General features: G+C 40.8%; 1 protein-coding gene across 2 annotated transcripts; it reads left to right on the top strand.

Annotated features, from left to right (window-relative positions):
• The first annotated feature begins 1,874 nt into the window (after nt 1-1,874).
• insig2 (insulin induced gene 2) lies at nt 1,875-17,612 on the top strand. 2 transcript variants are annotated; one of them, XM_038719713.1, is made up of 7 exons: nt 1,875-2,031; nt 3,088-3,294; nt 3,447-3,619; nt 14,495-14,619; nt 14,981-15,147; nt 15,565-15,664; nt 15,798-17,612. In XM_038719713.1, exons 2-7 carry the CDS (start codon nt 3,179-3,181, stop codon nt 15,837-15,839), a joined length of 723 nt encoding a protein of 240 aa, XP_038575641.1. In that variant the 5' UTR covers nt 1,875-2,031; nt 3,088-3,178; the 3' UTR covers nt 15,840-17,612. The 2 variants fall into 2 exon arrangements, with proteins under 2 accessions (XP_038575641.1, XP_038575642.1); XM_038719714.1 differs by lacking the exon at nt 1,875-2,031 and adding an exon at nt 2,482-2,500.
• Nucleotides 17,613-17,845: the final 233 nt, after the last annotated feature.

Genomic DNA, 17,845 nt, shown 5'->3' with positions numbered 1-17,845 from the left:
TGTGAGTAGTACAGTGTGTAGAACATGCCAAGTCATATTATTGGATAAAAATAAATTGTAAAAGTATAAATTAATCATGGAGCTGCCTGAATCTAAGGGTAGTGAGAATTCTCCATGGCCCTGAAGGTTTGTAGTCACAGTGTTTGTACCAAATGAAAATAGCTTTTTAAGATGTGACAACAAAAACATCTGCAGATTTATAATAATAATAATAATAATAATAATAATAAATAGTAATTATAGCACTCATCAAACAAAAGTACAAAGTGCTTCACAAAAAACAACACTGGGAGAAAGAGGGCACGTAACACCACCATTAAAGATAAAGATACATGAGGACAATACAAGATACAAAATACTTTCAAGCACTCAATAGCATAGAGTACTATGCATACTGTATTTTTATTATTGTGAAGAAAAGACTCAAACCAACAATAATGTATCCCAACAAGTACCGTGTGTGTATTTCCAAAGCTGACGTGTTTCCTTCCTCTGAGCCGTAGAGCTCCATTGTTGTGAGCCACACACAGTTACGCTGGGTTTACATGTTCTCTCATCACCATGAACACACACTGTAGTTTATTCTGATTCAGTCTCACATACACCGTCCTGCTGCCCAAGGTACCTACTGCAGCACCAAATTATGATCCTTGAAATGGATCCTTTTTTAGACATAAAATGCTTTTTGGCTTATCTTTTTTGTCAGTACATCCTAATTTTATTTTTCCCTAACCCTTTCATAGTAACTTTCTGTGGCAAATGCATAACATTATGTATGAAATTTGAAAAGTTATGAAATTTAACACACATACCAAGGCCATAGCCAGATGTTTAGAAATACTGAAGTCCACTGAAGGCGCGGCCATGCCTTAGGAAGTAATCGAAAGATCGGTGATTCAATCCCCGGCGCACCCAGGCTGTATGTCTAAATGTCCTTGGGTAAGATACTGAACCCCAAATTGCCCCTTATGGGTGTTCCATCAGTGTATGAATATAGGTGAATGTGATGTAATCTAAAGTGGTCACTAGAGTAGTTGTAAGACTATTTACCAAAGAAATGAAGTGTCCCCAAATTTTACATTGCAAATTTTTCATTTAACTTTTTGATTGTATTTCCTGTAAATTAACTATAGATGGTCCATTTATGTTTAAACTATTATTATTTATACTATGTGAAGCCACATGTAATCCCTAAAACCCTAACATGAGCAGCAGGCTTCAGCTGAATAGAAAATGGAGTGTAAATGGCTCTGAGGATTATGAGCGATCCTCTCTACACTGTGACTTTCTCACCTCTGCATCTCCATAAGCCTATTAGACAACAAAAGCAAATCAAACATGTTGTGAAAAAACAGTGTTGTGTGTGTTAGGACTGACTACAGCATACAGCTGTTTATTTTTTTGTGGTGGAAAGCTGAAACGCTACATGAGCCTTTTGGGGAATTTTATTAATTTTACAAATGTTATTAAAAGTCACAAATTGCATATTTTCTAAGGGTTAGAAAAAAGATATGGTGCTCTCCAAAATACTAATGTAAACATAATATTTCTACTATTTCTCACCTAACTTCCAGTTTAAATTAATGACATTGGAACATTTACCTATATGAAACATACGAAATATATGATTTTTAAAATTTTTTTTTTAATTAAATCTTTATTACAACAGAGGAATACAGTTTACATGGGATATAGAAAGGCATACATAACAATATACAAAACACAAATAATTAAAAATAAAAGTTTGCCAGGGGTAGTGTATAGTACATAAAGAAAGAGGACCAAGTTTTTACAGCCTGATATGAGCTGTGTCGTCTGCAGATTTTATACGTCAGTTTTGTTTATACGCGTTTACGTCACGACTTTAGAAGCTGATTGGGTGTTCGTTCAGCTTAGACAACCGGAAGTAGTCTCAGTAGGGAAGGCTAATTAATATTTCCGTGTTTTGCAATCTAGTGTTACACAGTGTGTTGTTTTAATTGCCATGTGCAATGTATGGTTGTATTCGCTGAACGCCTCTGTCATCAAAAGGTAAACTTTATCCTGTACCTCAGCCAGTGTGCTAGTACGACAGGTAGCTGTTTATGACAAATGCAGTTCAGCTAAGTTAGCTATTTAGCTATCACATCAGGGTAGCAGATAACGTTAACGCCAAGAAAACTTAGCATATCCGCTGCCATCACAACTAGCGTTGCTTGTTCAGTTGTACTATTTAATTAAGGTGTTTTATTGGTTCTTTGAAACGTGTCCAAAGTAGCAAGGAACGAAGTAGAAACAAATGCTGTTGACGCTGCTTTATGATTAGCGGGTAAGTTCGGCTAAGTTCATCAGTCAAGCTAGCCAGTTAATTGGCGTTAGATTATTATTAAAAAGTAAAGGTTACACAGTAACACTTGTTATCGTTTGACCTCAGATGACCATACAGAGTCACATGGGGTGAAGTGTACCTAGTGTGTGCCTCTCATATTATCACTGCACGAGAGACAGACTGGGGCGAAAGGTGAGTGAAGTTCGACAGAAACCAGCTGAGTGCAGTTAGTTATCTAACGCTGCTTCATCACTAAATTAGTGAGGTACAAACTGTGGTGCAGGTTGGTAGCACCGGTATCATTATTTAATACCACCTTATTTACCACTTAAAAGCGATGTTACAATTAATACAGTCGAGCAGTGTGCACAATGCAGAGCATGAGGCCAGCATTAGAAATTCCACGTTATTTCTCTGATGGCATTGAACATGTAACTGCATTTTAGGCCCAGTAGTACATGTTTAAGCACGCAAAGAAGTTCACTTCGGTTACTGTTATACACAGTAACCACAAATGCTGGAAGCCCTGTATTCATTTAAGCAACATGTAATATCTTATTTGGTCTTATAACATAGGCTGCATTTGTGTGTGATTCTGTAGCCGGGGGAAAAGGGAAAAAAGTGTATCTAAATTACTTCCTGATGTTCTGATTCCCAGCTAGGGAGACCGATGTATGTGTATGCTTGTGGATATTGACTAAAATCAGAGAAAATGTAAGTTGTGCTTTAGGGTGGAGATTCGAGTCTTTCTTGATTCCTTACCTGTTCTTGTTCTTTAGCTTGGTCTGGGATGTCAGGGGAGGACATTGAACTCACTGGCGGATATAGACATCGCACACCATTCTATATTTTCCGGACCTAGGCGTACAAATGTCACTAACACAGACAGCCATGAGCAGCAGCGCAGTGACCAGTGCCCAGTGGTTGGGGACCGGGCAAATGCCACAGCCTTCCAGGGGCCCTTATATCTCAGTCATCACCAACAGGTTAGCTCTGCATCTTCTCCACATAAGCTCACCTGAAGAAGAACAACATGCAAGGGCAGAGATATGACTTTTATGTTGTCAGTTTGCATTATAAAACTATAACACTGAAAGCATTTTCCAAGTCTCATAACTCCTTTTGTTCTGCATTGTAGGACAACCAACATGGTGATCAGAGGGGCCATGCTGTTTTCTGTGGGCGTCTTCCTGGCCCTGGTGCTGAACTTACTTCAGGTGCAGAGAAACGTCACCCTCTTTCCCCCTGATGTCATCAGCAGTATCTTCTCCTCGGCCTGGTGGGTGCCGCCCTGCTGTGGCACAGCCTCAGGTATGTAAACACACTGCGTATAATGAGTGAAAAAAGTCCTGTGCTTTAATTTCCACTTTGCACTTACATGACAGGAAAGATAAAAGAGAAGGAAGTAAAAATGGGGAGTGAGAGTGCGATTAGCTATTCATGAAGACGGCAGTTAAAATGTAGATTAATCATGCAGCGCATCTGACCCGTTTTAAACAGTCATATTCAGTAATATTCTGTTGTCATTCTAGTGTGACAAACCTGCTCGCCAATCACAAGCGTCATGCTTTTCCTATGGTCCTACTCACCAGTCAGAGCCGGCACAGGGCATGTACATTTTACAACAACAAACGAAACTAGAGGAAAACATGTCTGATAACGGTGTCAGGCGAACCGACACAGGCAGGCGGCTGTGCTGCGGTTTTGTTCGGCATCAACTCACGCTGAAGAGTTTCTGCAGCAGAGCGTTTAGCCTGCCCTATATTGTTGACTTTTTGTTAATTTGTCATTTTATGTGCTTCAACTACGGATAACAGCTCTCAGTGAGCCCGTTTTGTTCCACTCTGTGCAGGCTACGCATCCCACATGGAGCATTTCAGAATAAGAGTATTTTGCCTGCCTGATTTTGCTGACTTGTTCAGATTTATTTCTTTTTTTTTTCATTTGTTCATTTGCTTTTTGTGCTTCTGCTATGGTTAAGTAGGCTACGTAGTTAAACGGTTTCTTTTTTGTCTGTTTGAACTGTGTTTATTGTTGATTTACGACCAGGAATCTGCACAGGGTGTTTTATTTTGATAATTGACCGGATTCTCTCTGCTGTTCTGTGTCTGACTTCCTGACCGGTTCATCTGCTCTGTGCTGGTTGTCGCGGCTTCTGTCAAAAATAGATTGGCAGTGAATATAGAACTTTAATTATATATATATATATATATATATATATATATAAAAAATTATCATCGCAAATCGAATTGCAAAAAATCCCAGTTCTTCAGCCCTAAGCATATGCATTGGTTATTCTTCCTGGGGTCCATTCAGATGTATATTTGTTCATAATAAAAATTGCTCCAGGTCAGGCAGTTTGTACAAATTAAATCCAACTGAAAATAAACTGCAGTATAACATGGCCCAGTGTTTCCCACAGGGTGTAACTGCGGGGGAGATGGGGTTATACTTGTGTATTTTATTTGAAAGAATACTTAATACGTAAATCTAAATGCTCTGTATTTGTATAGCGCCTTTCTAGTCTTTCCAGCCACTCAAGGCGCTGTACACTACATCTGCAATCACCATTCACACACATTCATACACTGGTGGAACAGCCACCGCCGACCTTCCGATTAACGGGCATCCCGCTCTTCCTCCTCAGCCACAGTCGCCTTTAGATTATTTCTAGTAGGCTATTTCTTAACTCATTTTAATTGTACTTAATTAGCCACCTTATTTTAGTCTTTCCTCACAAACTGCTGTAATCTGCTCACCTTAGCTGTTTCTATGCGTTCTTGTCTGTACTTGTGTTCTTGTGAAACGTCATCAGTCGCAGCCTAAGTAGAGTCAAATACCCGGATGTGTTCTCGCTCCGCCCCTTTTACCGAGCCTGCATCGGTGGTGACTTTTGTGGACTTCGGATCGCCAGATATCCCAAAATGCATTTTGCCGCCAAAAAGCGGAAATGTCGGACGAGAAAACTCTCAATTGTAATTTATAATCCTGCTGTTCTTGTGTCAAATATAGTAGTTTAAACAATATGTGGCTGATTTCTCAAGACAGAGCTGATTTGAAGGAGATGTGAGGTCCCGCCCGCTAACGGGTCTGGCCGTCACCAAGTGCACTGTTGTTGCTGAATGACTGACTGCGTGCTCCCGTTCCTGGGAGCCAAACTTGCCAAGCCCGAGTTTTAAAGTACAGAAGTCCGAACTTTGCGAACTCGGTATTCCTTTCAGACATACACATCTACATTTAGGTCTCTCTCTCTGTGTGTCTCTCCCTGTACCTGTCTGCTCTATTGACTTTCTTCTAAAGTCCTATTTTGGTTTTTCCACCCGCTTTTCCATTTTCACAGCAGGCAGACAGCCATGTGGAGGAGGCTTGTTGTTAATGACAGAGCCGATCGAGACCACCGTGGTACTGAATGACACACAGAAACACAGGGAATTTGCTTGTAGCTCGTCGCCTCAAAAGTTTAATTTATTTGAACTTAAGTCGCGCAACCGCGCTGTTATAATCTCACCGCAAACACTGTCCAGCGTCTCCCAGAAGCTCAAAACGCCTCTTAAGAAACCAACGGGTGACGCCAACGCATTTTATACTAACGTAGCTAGCTAGCTAGCTAACTAGCGAGCCTGGTCAGAGCCAAAATGGTGCTAGCTACCAAGCTGGCTACTGGTCTAGACATTGTGTCTCATTCAGACGCACCTGGAGGCGTCTCATATGGACGGCAAAGGGTAACTTTTGCATCAAATAACTCATAAGCTTAAGTATTTGATGCCCTGAGATGAGAACAGACAACAACACAGGAATAATTATGAACAAGCACATTTGCGTTAACCTTCTCTGACAGACAGGTCCACTTTTACGCATGTGCAGATAGGGATATGGCAGGCAGCACGGATATGGTACCTACATACAATCTATGGTGCTGTTATAAGAGCAGCGTAAAGTGCAATTTATACTTCTGTGTCAAATGCCGTGCAATGACGTGCACCTCAAGTCGACACAGACCATAAGCTCTGACTGGTCGGCTGGGTAGCCTCGCAATGCCTCCGAGACGACCGGAAGTACCTTTGAAGTAACATTTACTAGCAGCCAAAACGGCGGCTGTAACACAGTGAATTAATATATTTGACCGTCGCATCCCGAGCAAAATGACTCGTTCGCTATCAGAATACGATCCATTCGGTTGGTAACATTTGAAAAAGCTACACCAGCCGCACGTTTACAATTTTACCCCCATTTACGTTAGCGGAGGGCTAAACCGGAAGTTAGCCTGCTCGGCCGGCAAAAGTCAACACAGTGGACGCTGCAGCGCTACTGCCGACTAGCGTTTGGGGTGTAATTGCAGAATGACGGACAGACCTACGCACAAGTATAAATGCATGGCTACGTGCGTAACCTACAGACCCTACGCAGGAGTATAAATGGGCCTTAACTCCGAATCAGGAGGTGCGTAGCGAGTGTTTGATTTTCCGAGCGGCAGAAAGTGATGGTGAACGCGAGCAGACGAAAATATTCTGGCAGTAAATGTACTGTGTCGGTTACAGTGTGTTAGCTTATCAAGACCAAGAGAAGTGTAGTCTGTTTCCCCACCTGCTGGAAAAGTGAAGCCTGTTAGCGCTAGCTAACATCTCTCCTCCCCTTCAGACTGCACAGCAGAGCAGAACGCTTATTCAGCAGGCTACGTCTTCTGGCTGCTATGTAACTGAACATTAGCTCAATTTATCGAAAGTAACCGGTAGCTTTATTTTATCTACTTGTCCAATGTTGAGAAAATCAGTTAGTTTGGGAATAAACTGGCTTAGCCTACAGCTCTGTCGTGTAGCCTACAGACGGGTATCTTAAATTATTTTTCAGTTTTGTAGTTCCTTCCCAGTAGACTGATCTTTGAATGTTGGTTATTTATTATCTGCTCTAGCTTTTCCAACTATTTGTTCAGAGATATGGTGAAAATAATGGCCCAATATGATGTAACATTACATATTTTTCATTGGAAAACCTAAAAAATGTTCTTGGGGGAGGACCCCCAAACCCTCTGTCCACGACCACCACCACCATCAACACCAAAACATTAATCTAAAGCTCACACAAAACTATGAGGAAAAACTGAAAGTTTAACCTACTCTAATGTGCATTGCATACTGATGGACACAAGAGCAATGTTGCTGAGACATGTTGTGTTGGGGATTTATATTCAGACAAAAATTTTCTCTATTTTCATATTGTCTGATCATGGCTACTTGAGATCACCGAGGCGGAGTTGTTACGTTGCAGCATGCCAGTGAAATGCCAGCATCTTCCATGCTGGCAAAAGGCTTAATAACTTTAAGAGACACCACCAGAAACATCTGTAAATGCACAGTACAGTGTTTCCCACAGCCTCTGATTACGGATTACATTCGGATTACAAATTGCAAAATTACACAATGCCTCTCATTTAGCTATCAGTTTTTAATTTAAACTTTAGGTTGTTTAAGGCATGTGCTAATTAACAATCAAGACGATAAAATGAATACATCTTTTAATTAATGTTTCTGCTGAAGCAACAGAAAGTTCGGCTGAAATCAAGTTCTTTCATGGACTAAACAGGGAATATACAGTAAGAAATTTTTTTTAAGGGAGTGTGGGGCGGCCACCTCACGCATAGACAGGAGAACTGTTTTTTTTTTCTTTACAAAGTATAAACACGTCCGGTGTTGTCTAATCTTGTGCCCTCGGCAGGAACACATTGTCCAGTTGTAAACGTCGCCATTAGTGATGCATTGTTTATGATTGTAAAGTTAAAGCACATCTGCAATCTTAAACAGGACCGTAATGTTTTAGTATGTTTCAGTAACTTACAGTTATTTGTTTCAGTAACAGGATCTTTTCAGTAACTTAGTGATAGTTTTATTAAATTACATTATACAAAAACAACATTCCTGTTAACTTTAGCTAAAGTTACAGTAAATTTTTTAATGCAGCACTTCTTTGTAAGGCTTGATAAACAATAGAAGCTCTAGTGTACTAGACATTCTCTGGATCCCAGTTCGTATTTTGTATCCCACTATAACTTTTGCTAGGAAACAACAAACTTCTCCATATTCACCCCTGTTATTAGTCCTGATGTGAAGTATACCCAATATTAAATACTTGATAGTAGACCATCACCTGTGCTTTATAAAGGGGATACATATTTTGGCAGACTGCATGTCCAGCCTGGTAGGACCAGTAGGCTACTGTTATCGCTTTTTGTGTATGAAAAGTGCTGTTTAAATGCAATGCATTATTAAATTGTTATGATAATAATTTACCCTTTAAGGAGGGGGATCCAAAGGCTATCCATACAGTGGAAACATGGATTACAGGGACAAAATATTGTCTACAATTTTTTATTAACTAAATGTTGTTTCTAGAGCAGCAACAGGATTTACAACAGCAAAGTCACTAATATCTCACTAGAAACCAATCTAACTTGTCAGTAAAATAAATCCTATTCCTGACGTCAACATACTGATTGAAGTTTAGAAAGAATGAACAGCTCAGTCCCTCCAGTCCTCCTCCCTCTGCTGCTGCTGGTAGAGAGGAGGGCTGGTCTGTCTCCACCAGCTGAGTTCATAATGTGCCATTTTTTAATGTATGTGGCAAACTAAGCTGAACAGTTACTAAAGACAGAGAGCTTTCACTTTAGCTTGTTTGTAACAATAAGCTATTATCTGAACTAGCACAGCTGCAGTGGATGAGGGAGTGAGCAGATTAAAACATTGCATTTTGCGTGTTTATGCTTATTAAACAGGTGTGTTGGTAAAGAATTGGCTTTTTACTCGCGAAGTCTTTATTGCACCACGTACATACACTAACCAGCATAGTTGTCGTCAATGTCCGCTGATCAGCTGGCTGACTTTGCTCCGTGTTTGTGTGTGTGTGTGTGTGTGTGTGTGTGTGCGCGCGTGTGTGGAGTGGAGGCGCTCTGCAGAGACACAGGAGCGGAGAAGCTGCAGGTCGGACAGTTATGTTGAGCCTTGATTGGCAGTGCATTGGTTGGTACAGCGCATGTGAAACTCAACAAAGATGAAAAGGAAACGACATAGCTCACTCTTTAGAGTGATAGAGATTATGTGCTGGGCCATATGGAGGTTACTTTGGGCTGCCAATTCAATAGGGCTGTTGTAGACATCTCCACGCTGGTGGAGTTCTTGTCAGCTTTTACAGAGGAGCAATTGAAAGCATGAATTAGTGAATGCAGCATATTTGCGGATATTCTTTCCATATGTTGATCTCCGTATGAAAGCAGCTACACTCTCCCCTCTTTCCCTCCCGACTTCGGTCCCCTGGCCCCTGACGCCCACCCCCTTACAAATCTACGCCAATCAAACACAAGTAACATGAAATGAACATAAACAACAACCAATGAACCCCCCTAATCCGTGTGTTTCATGATTTTAGGTCCCTTAATACATCAGGGACATATTTAATTGCAACACACAACAAACAAGAACGCCGATCTGCTGCTAATTACCGTCAGATAGCTATTATATGGTGATATCATGCTGAATACATTTACCTGCCTTATGTGATGGGTGACCTTCTGACATTTAGCCGCCAAACGGTAAATCCACCTGCATTTGGCAAGTGGCGGTTGTGTTAATTTCCATCCCTGATCAATGATATCGGTGAGGTGATGTACCCACACAGAGTCCAAAGGATACTAAAGGACAGTACCCACCCAGCCACAGCCTGTTCACCCTGCTGCCTTCTGGGAAGAGAGATAGAGAAGTTTCTGCTGCCACACCACCAGACTGCAGAGCAGCTTTCCCCCCCAGCTATCACACTTTTAAGCTCAAATTCATCATCAGCACTGCTCCTTGATGATAGTTTATTTCTGTTTACCATTTTTATAATTGTTTTTATATTAATGTATGTTGTCTGCTACATACAGTCCCCTCCAAAAGTATTGGAACGGTAAGGCAAATTCCTTTGTTTTTGTTGTTCACTGAAGACATTTGGGTTTAAGATCAACAGATGAGTATGAGACAAGAGTTCAGAATTTCAGCTTTTATTTCCTGATATTCACATTCTTTGTTTGAACCCACCCAGTTTTCAAGTGTGCAAAACTATTAGAACATGTGACAGACAGATGTTTCTTGTTACCCAGGTGTTGCCTTTTAGCTCGATTGTCCAAACATTAAGTAGCTCTGCATGACTAGTCTAGGTTTTCATCCTTGGTTCAAACCTATAAAGACTGCATTTCCTGTTAAAGAGGATAAACCAACATGAAGACCAGAGAGCTGTCTATGGGAGAAAAGCAAGCCATTGTCAAGCTGAGAAAAGAAGGAAAATCGACCAGAGCCATTGGACAAACATTGGACATAACAAGCACAACAATTTGGTATGTCCTGAAAAAGATAGAAACTACTGGTGTACTGAGCAACAGACATTCAACAGGGCGGCCAAGGAAAACAACATGAGTTGACAGAAATATGGTGAGAGCTGTGAAGAAAACCCCCAAAATATCAGTTAGTGACATCACCAACTGTCGCTACATCTGAATTAAATAGGTTCTTGGTAATGAAGCTCTTTTATTGACCGAGTAGCGCGGTAGCTTTCACACACGCTACATTTTCCCAAGCATTTCTGAAGGATCAGTAAGTGACGCCACCTCCACACACGGACCTGTACGTGCAGCCGACAGAAGCGCTTCCTGTGACGGTGACATCACGTACCGATCCTTGGGCTGATGTCTGCGACTTTGCTGCAGAAGAATAAAAACGCGCGACTGAGTTTACTTTCTACTGTGATAGTTACTGTAACACCTCTTGTGAGAAGGATCAGGGTCAAGCCTGGACACCTCTTCCTCTAGTGAGGAGGAAACTTTGATATGTAGTGGCAGAAACTTGTTTCCATGAGATGAGAGCTCTCTCTCTCTCTCGTGTTCGTGTTTAGGTTGCAATGTTGCCAGAGCACAAATTCATATATATATATATAAAAACTAATTAATAATGTGACAATTAAGTTACTTTATACAAACAACAATGGTTCTCCGTTTGTTGTGTGAGGAATTACATGTAGCTGCAATGATTGGCAGGAAGTAGGAGAGTTTCTGTGTGTCTGATTTAGCTCTCTCTGCACACACAGTTTGGAGCAGGTTTTTAGTCTGTCTTCTCTGCTACTGTGGAATGAAGTTAGTTAAATATAAACTAAGCTTTACTGTGTGTGTGTATAAGCTAACCCCTAACTATAAAAAATTTAAAGTAGCTTGTAACTACGCTATTTATGCCACGTTGCTGTAGCTTAGCTTGCTACGTTTCACTGGGGGGTAGCTTCTTTGTAGTGAAGCTTCATTTATTAATGTAGAGTAGCTAGTAGCTTAGCTCACTACATTTTCCAAGTAGCTTGCTACTGTAATTTGCCAACAAGTTTAAATCCAGATTTGGTTTCTTCAATAATGGTTTAACTACCGCAGATTTGAAGCAAGTCAAAAAAGCTCCTGTGGAGAGCAATAGGTTTTAAATCGCTAAAACATACAATTTGAATGTTTGCCATAGTTCTTAAATAACCCAGGCAGGTAAGGGATCTAGAGAGCAAGTGGTACCTCTTGCAGTCACAACAATTTTAGTTAAATCAGCCAAAGAAATCGTCTCAAACTCAGTGTGGCCCTGTCCTGTAGAAAATGGTCCTGTGATAGCGCGGTCTAATCCCCCAAGATCTGACTGGGGTATCCTAGTTTGGATGTCCTCAACTCTCTCGTGAAATCATGTGCTGATGAGTCTGTACTAATTACTGGCTGCTGACTGTGTAAGTCTATCTAGTGTCAAATAAAAGTCTAGGCTAATGCTTATTATTCATAATCATGTTAGAATAAGAGGCTGCCTTTGCAGTAGCCATCCTAGACTGATGGATGGTTAAAGTGTCGAGCCATGCCTGATAATAACTTTAAGCTTAGTATGGCTCCACTGATGTTCAGCTTTTCTGCAACTCTTTCTGAGAGTCAGAAACTCCTCATTTAGCCAAGGTGTATGATTTTTTTTTTTGGAGGGCATTTCCGTGTCTTAGCTGGAGACACCCACTCCAACAAATCCCGGAGTGCATCATTAAATTTGTCTGTGAGACAGTCCACCAGGCTTGGCTAAAAACTGGATCCATCACATCTGGTAGTTTCAAGTTAAGGTCATTGAAAGCACAAGTGCTAATATAACGAAATAACCTTGTCTTCTGCACCATTTTCCCCATACTAAATGAATTAGGGATAGAAATGTCAAATAATATCTGAAATTGGTAAAGCACTGATATTAACTGACACAGATAAACCATAGATTAAAACTAAATCTAATGTATGTGCACGCTGACATGTAGGTTCGGACACACATTGTGTAAAACTAAAAGACTCAGTGACATTTAAAAAGTCTTCTACTAACTAATAGCTTATCATCACAACAAATATGGATTTTAAAATCATCTCATACTGCAAACTCAGAAATAAAGTTATCATTGTACTTAGGTGGACGATAGATCGCAGCATTCAAAACCACAGAAGGTTTAAATTATATAAAAAGTGAAGCAATCCCCCATCCTCTTCCAGAAAGTCTTGGAGTTCTGAAAACCCTGATGTCAGGGGGATAAAGGGGCAATACATCACCCTCACGCATCCACGTCTCGGTTATGAACATAAAATCTAGAGCATAGGAATTTAAAACATCACTAAGAACAAATGCCTTATTAGACAATGACTGGACATTCACAAGAGCCATCTGGACCAAGTCCAACAGGACTGCAATAGCTGATTGGACTCCGGACTCGCCGGGTAAACGGGTTGAATAGACCGCTGCCGATGCCCCAATTCCAGATGAGCAAGTACCAACAATTGGGTCCATGTTTGTCCTTCTCAGCCATACATTTAACTTCACATGCTTGCCAGAATGTGTACTGTGAGCACACCAACGTCTCCTGCGAGATCTCACCCGGCGGCGGAGCTCCTCTGGTACCATAACCAGGAAGAGTGGAGGATCTGCACCATGTCCACCCTCAACATGTGAAAGCCTCCCAAAAGAATCACAGATCTCAAAGTGCCTGGCGCTCATAAACAAGTGTTATTAACAAGCAGAGACGCCACCAGAAGTAAAACAAATGGCACAAACAAAGACGATGGGAAAACTTCAACACACTACATTAACTTTACTGTTGTAGTTCTTTATGAGGGTATCCTGTTTCTGCTGCACCAGAGCAGCAAAGGGTGGGATCTCCAAACTCATCCTTGTCATGCAGTTGGCCTCCCTGATCTGGGTCAGAATCTCTGGGTCAAAGTTTACAAACAGCTCCCCTGTCTGTCCCCTGACATTCTGCACCATCTTCTGTCTATACTACAATTATACTACAATTTGTTATACAAGCTGTACACTCACTACGCTGTAATAAATGTGAAGGGTGTACTCACTTTTTGATACTGTACATACAACAACTCTCACAATCAGAATATCAAAAAAACATCATAGCAATTGGCAACTGCAGAAGCTTCGAGGCATTCCGGTCTGCCCTGACACACATACACACAGCCTTACATATGCACAACACATGCCCACAGTCAAGACCAGCCAGTGTAATTGAAATGTTGTTCCCTGGGTGTGAAGCTGTGGATGGAAATGCAGCTCAGTGCTGCCTGCTCCCAAGTGGCTCAGCACAAAGCACAACAGCCCGCGGGTCTCTTCCTCTCCAGAGATCCCACACCTCCTGCAGGAGCCTGCTGCTTCCACTTGTTGCTTGTTGCTAATACCGTGCTTCGTCCCCCAGATAAGTGCTGTTGCGTTTCGTTGACAGTGCAAAAAATAATTAGTTTTAGAAGTAACCAGGATGTGAGCTGTAATGCAAATCAATTTATTCATATTTTCTGAAATGACCGTTTTGACTTGCTGTTGAGCTAGGAAATAAAAGAATTTTCACTTCCTGTTGAAGTACATAAGAATCTGGTGCGGTGTGAGGCATTCTGTCAAGAGTCAAGAGCACATTTATTCAGATTCGTCAACTGTATTCATTCATTTACACAAATGAGTTGTGCAGTCTGTGAAGGCAGTGCCTGTGAGTGTGACATCAGAATAGCATATAGTAGATGCTATCTGAATGCCTGTTGTCAGAAAAACAATACCACTGCAGTGCTAAAAACTGCTTGTGTTGCCTCTTATTTTTCTGCTCGGTGCTCATTCTGTCTCTCTTTTCCCCATGTAGCAATGATCGGGTTGTTGTACCCCTGCATCGACAGTCGTCTGGGTGAGCCACACAAGTTCAAGCGGGAATGGTCCAGTGTGATGCGCTGCGTGGCTGTGTTTGTGGGCATCAACCACGCCAGTGCTGTATCCTTAAAGATTTGGGGTTTTATACATCTGTTTTTGTTCATTTTACTGTTGGTGGGGAAAAACAAGCACTCTAAGACTTTGAGAGGTTACAATATTTCCCCTGTGAATGTTGTGTACACCAATATTGAATTAGTGGAGCTGTTTTATTTGCTATGATTTGTTGTCTAACTAGGTAAAAGATATGTAAATATAGTATATCTCCACAGCACTGTTGCACTGAAACACAGATCTGTAAATACGGATGTCACCATACCAGAAATTTAGTAGTCGATGCCAATACAAGTGAAATTCTATGATTCTATCGATGCGATGTGAATTTCATATTACTCCCTTTCTTTTCTTGACCTTCCTCTGTCAGAAAGTAGACTTCGCTAACAATGTCCAGCTGTCTCTGACTCTGGCAGCGCTCTCCATTGGTCTGTGGTGGACATTTGACAGGTCCCGCAGCGGCTTTGGCCTGGGAGTCAGCATCGCTCTGTTGGCAACGCTGGCCACCCAACTCCTGGTTTACAACGGCGTCTTTCAGTAAGTTCCCTCACACCTAGTTTGCATATCGGGGGACATATGGAGCATAGTCGGACAAGCAAGGAAGGCGCCAATGACTTCTATATACACATGTATATGACTTCTAAAAAAAAACTGATATATTTTAAATACACTTTGGGAATCTTAAATTACTAACTAGGATTTTAGTTGGACTGAAATTGCTGTAGTGTGTTTCTGAAGACAGAGCCACATTTCTGTTAGAAATGATCAGTGTATTTGTGAATTTCTCTTGGAATTGGAAACCTTACATGTGTCCCAGATATATATTGGGTGTAATTGACCTTTCATTAAACAGTCAATCAAACCAAGATTGTCAGAGCAAAACCTAGCTGAAAGTGAAGTGTTAGTATGCATTGTTTATTTCCTTGTTGCTGTCATTGCTTCTTCTCTGCACAGGTATACTTCTCCAGATTTCCTGTATATTCGCTCCTGGTTACCTTGCATCTTCTTTGCGGGGGTGATAACTATGGGTAACATAGGACGGCAGCTAGCCTTGGTAAGCATTTGTAATCACTTGAATCTGCTTTGCCAACACTGTTGAATTAGTATTACAGTAATGCTTGTTTTGTTAAGGGGGACTGAAACTATTTAGCCGTCCTGTCTAATTTTTGCACTTGTTTCCCCCTCAGTATGAATATAAATTCATTCAGGAAAAGACCCATCAGGACTGAGGGACCTCTTGGATTCATCAGGCCTCTGCTCAAAATGACATTGAATTTGCACCAACCTGAAGCCAGAGGCAAATTATTATAGAACATCTGCATGCAGCACAGACCAGGACTGGCTGGCCCTGGATGAGCCAGTCAGGCATGTCAAATGAATCCTCAGCTCCTGATTGGCTGCCTGTTGCTTTACGCTGGACCAGACAGTATTTTTGATTGGCGCAATACAGAGCTCGGGGCTGCCAGGCTACAAATCTGAGCTGAGGTGAACAATGAGAACGGAGTTTGTTGTGTTGTTTCGTTTGGTGCAGTTTAATTCTACTTACCTAGAAAGGGATTAGTGTCAAAGCATCTATCGTTCTTCAGATCAGCTCTAATGTTTAAAAGCTTTGGCTCCATTGTGCCAAACACAATCACACGGGGATCAGTTTTAAAGTCTCCTTATCTCCTGGTTCTTTCACATCCTTCACGTATCAGTGGGGAACACAGCCTGGTTAACTTATATCTTGGAAGATATGCATCTATATACCAGACCTTTTATTGTATATAATTAGCTTATACCTGCATTTACATTTTCTTGATAAAGAATGATATGTATTGTACGCTTCTCTGCCCTGGCTGTGAGGACACCGGGTGTTCAGTGCTCACCTGTAGCCTGTGTGTCACTGATATTTACAGTATCATCAGATCCAAAGAATGAAGGAAGAGTGCTGTCTTATTGATTGAGCAAAACTCTAAGGGTTTAGGTTGGAAGTGAATGGTAATGAATTTACACCGTCTTAAGGAATTAGTTTAATCCATACATGGACACTGGCTTAGGTTTTAAGCACATTTTCTTTGTGAATTCCCTTATTGTAGAACACTTTTTGTTTTTAAATACCTTAATTTCAGGGAGCAACAATTGTCCAAATATGTAACTACAGCCTTTTCACTTTCCTGGTTAAGAAAAGCAATTTTTGCTTTCCCCAAAAACAGCAGGAATGTCAAATTTCCCCGCATACTGTCTTCTCAGCACTTGACTCCAACTTGATGGTTCTCCTTTATGGACCATAGGTGTTGAATACCTCATATGACAGTAGACTGGTAAGTAGAACTTAAAGTAGAATAAAGTCATTTCTTAGTGCATGTAAAGAGCGTATGTATGATCCTAAATATGTCTTCGCTTATATTTACAGATATCGCTCACACATAAATACAATTAACTATCATTTGTTAGACAATTTGCATGTTTTCACAGGGTTATAAAGGATACTTGTGGTGTTATAGGGGGAAACCCTGAGCATCCTTTCTTTGGACATATTTTCAACCACACTTTTTTCTGAGCTTGGTTGAATATTTTGCTATAGGAACTGTTTGTACTGTTTAAATACTGTTACATTCCTTTTAACTTGGCCACAAAGAATACATAGTGTTTTGCAGTGATACAATTAGTTTAAAATCTGAAATTGTCCCCTGTATGAAGTACGTGTTTGTTGGGTGGATGGATTGGGAACCCTCCTGGTCGAAAACAAATAAAAACAATAAAGCAAATGAGGAATAAAACAAGGCGCTCTGTATCTGTAAGAGGTATGACTGGATCATTTAAGGGACATTTTTATAACAATTTCTAATGAAAAATGTTGGGTATAATTACAGTATTTAATACAAACTCTAAAACAGTGTTTTTGTAATATTCCATGATATAGGTTAGATGATGTGGAGAAACCATTTTAATGCTTTTGTTTTCTGAACATGTGCAGTTTGTTTTGGTGTAATAAAGACCATGGCCTTTTGGTGACTGCATCTGATTTCTGTTTACTTGATACAGGATGAGTCTCATACCTCCAGATGGTAACATAAACAGATAAATTGTATGCCTGATGGTGGAAGATGTGAGTTATGCACAGTCGGGGTTTGTACGGTCATGAAAAACCTGGAGAAGTCATGGAATTTGAAATTGTATTTTTCCATGCCTGGAAAGTTTTGGAAAAAAAATGAAAACCCCAAACGTTTTGAAAAAAGTCATGAAAATTATT

This window comes from Micropterus salmoides, unplaced genomic scaffold, assembly GCF_014851395.1.
Source record: "Micropterus salmoides isolate LMB-PRFRI ecotype aquatic unplaced genomic scaffold, ASM1485139v1 Ms_hic_scaffold_15, whole genome shotgun sequence".
NCBI classification, from domain to species: Eukaryota; Metazoa; Chordata; class Actinopteri; order Centrarchiformes; family Centrarchidae; genus Micropterus; species Micropterus salmoides.
Note: the sequence above shows the minus strand (reverse complement) of the source record. Positions and strands in the feature narration are given on the sequence as shown.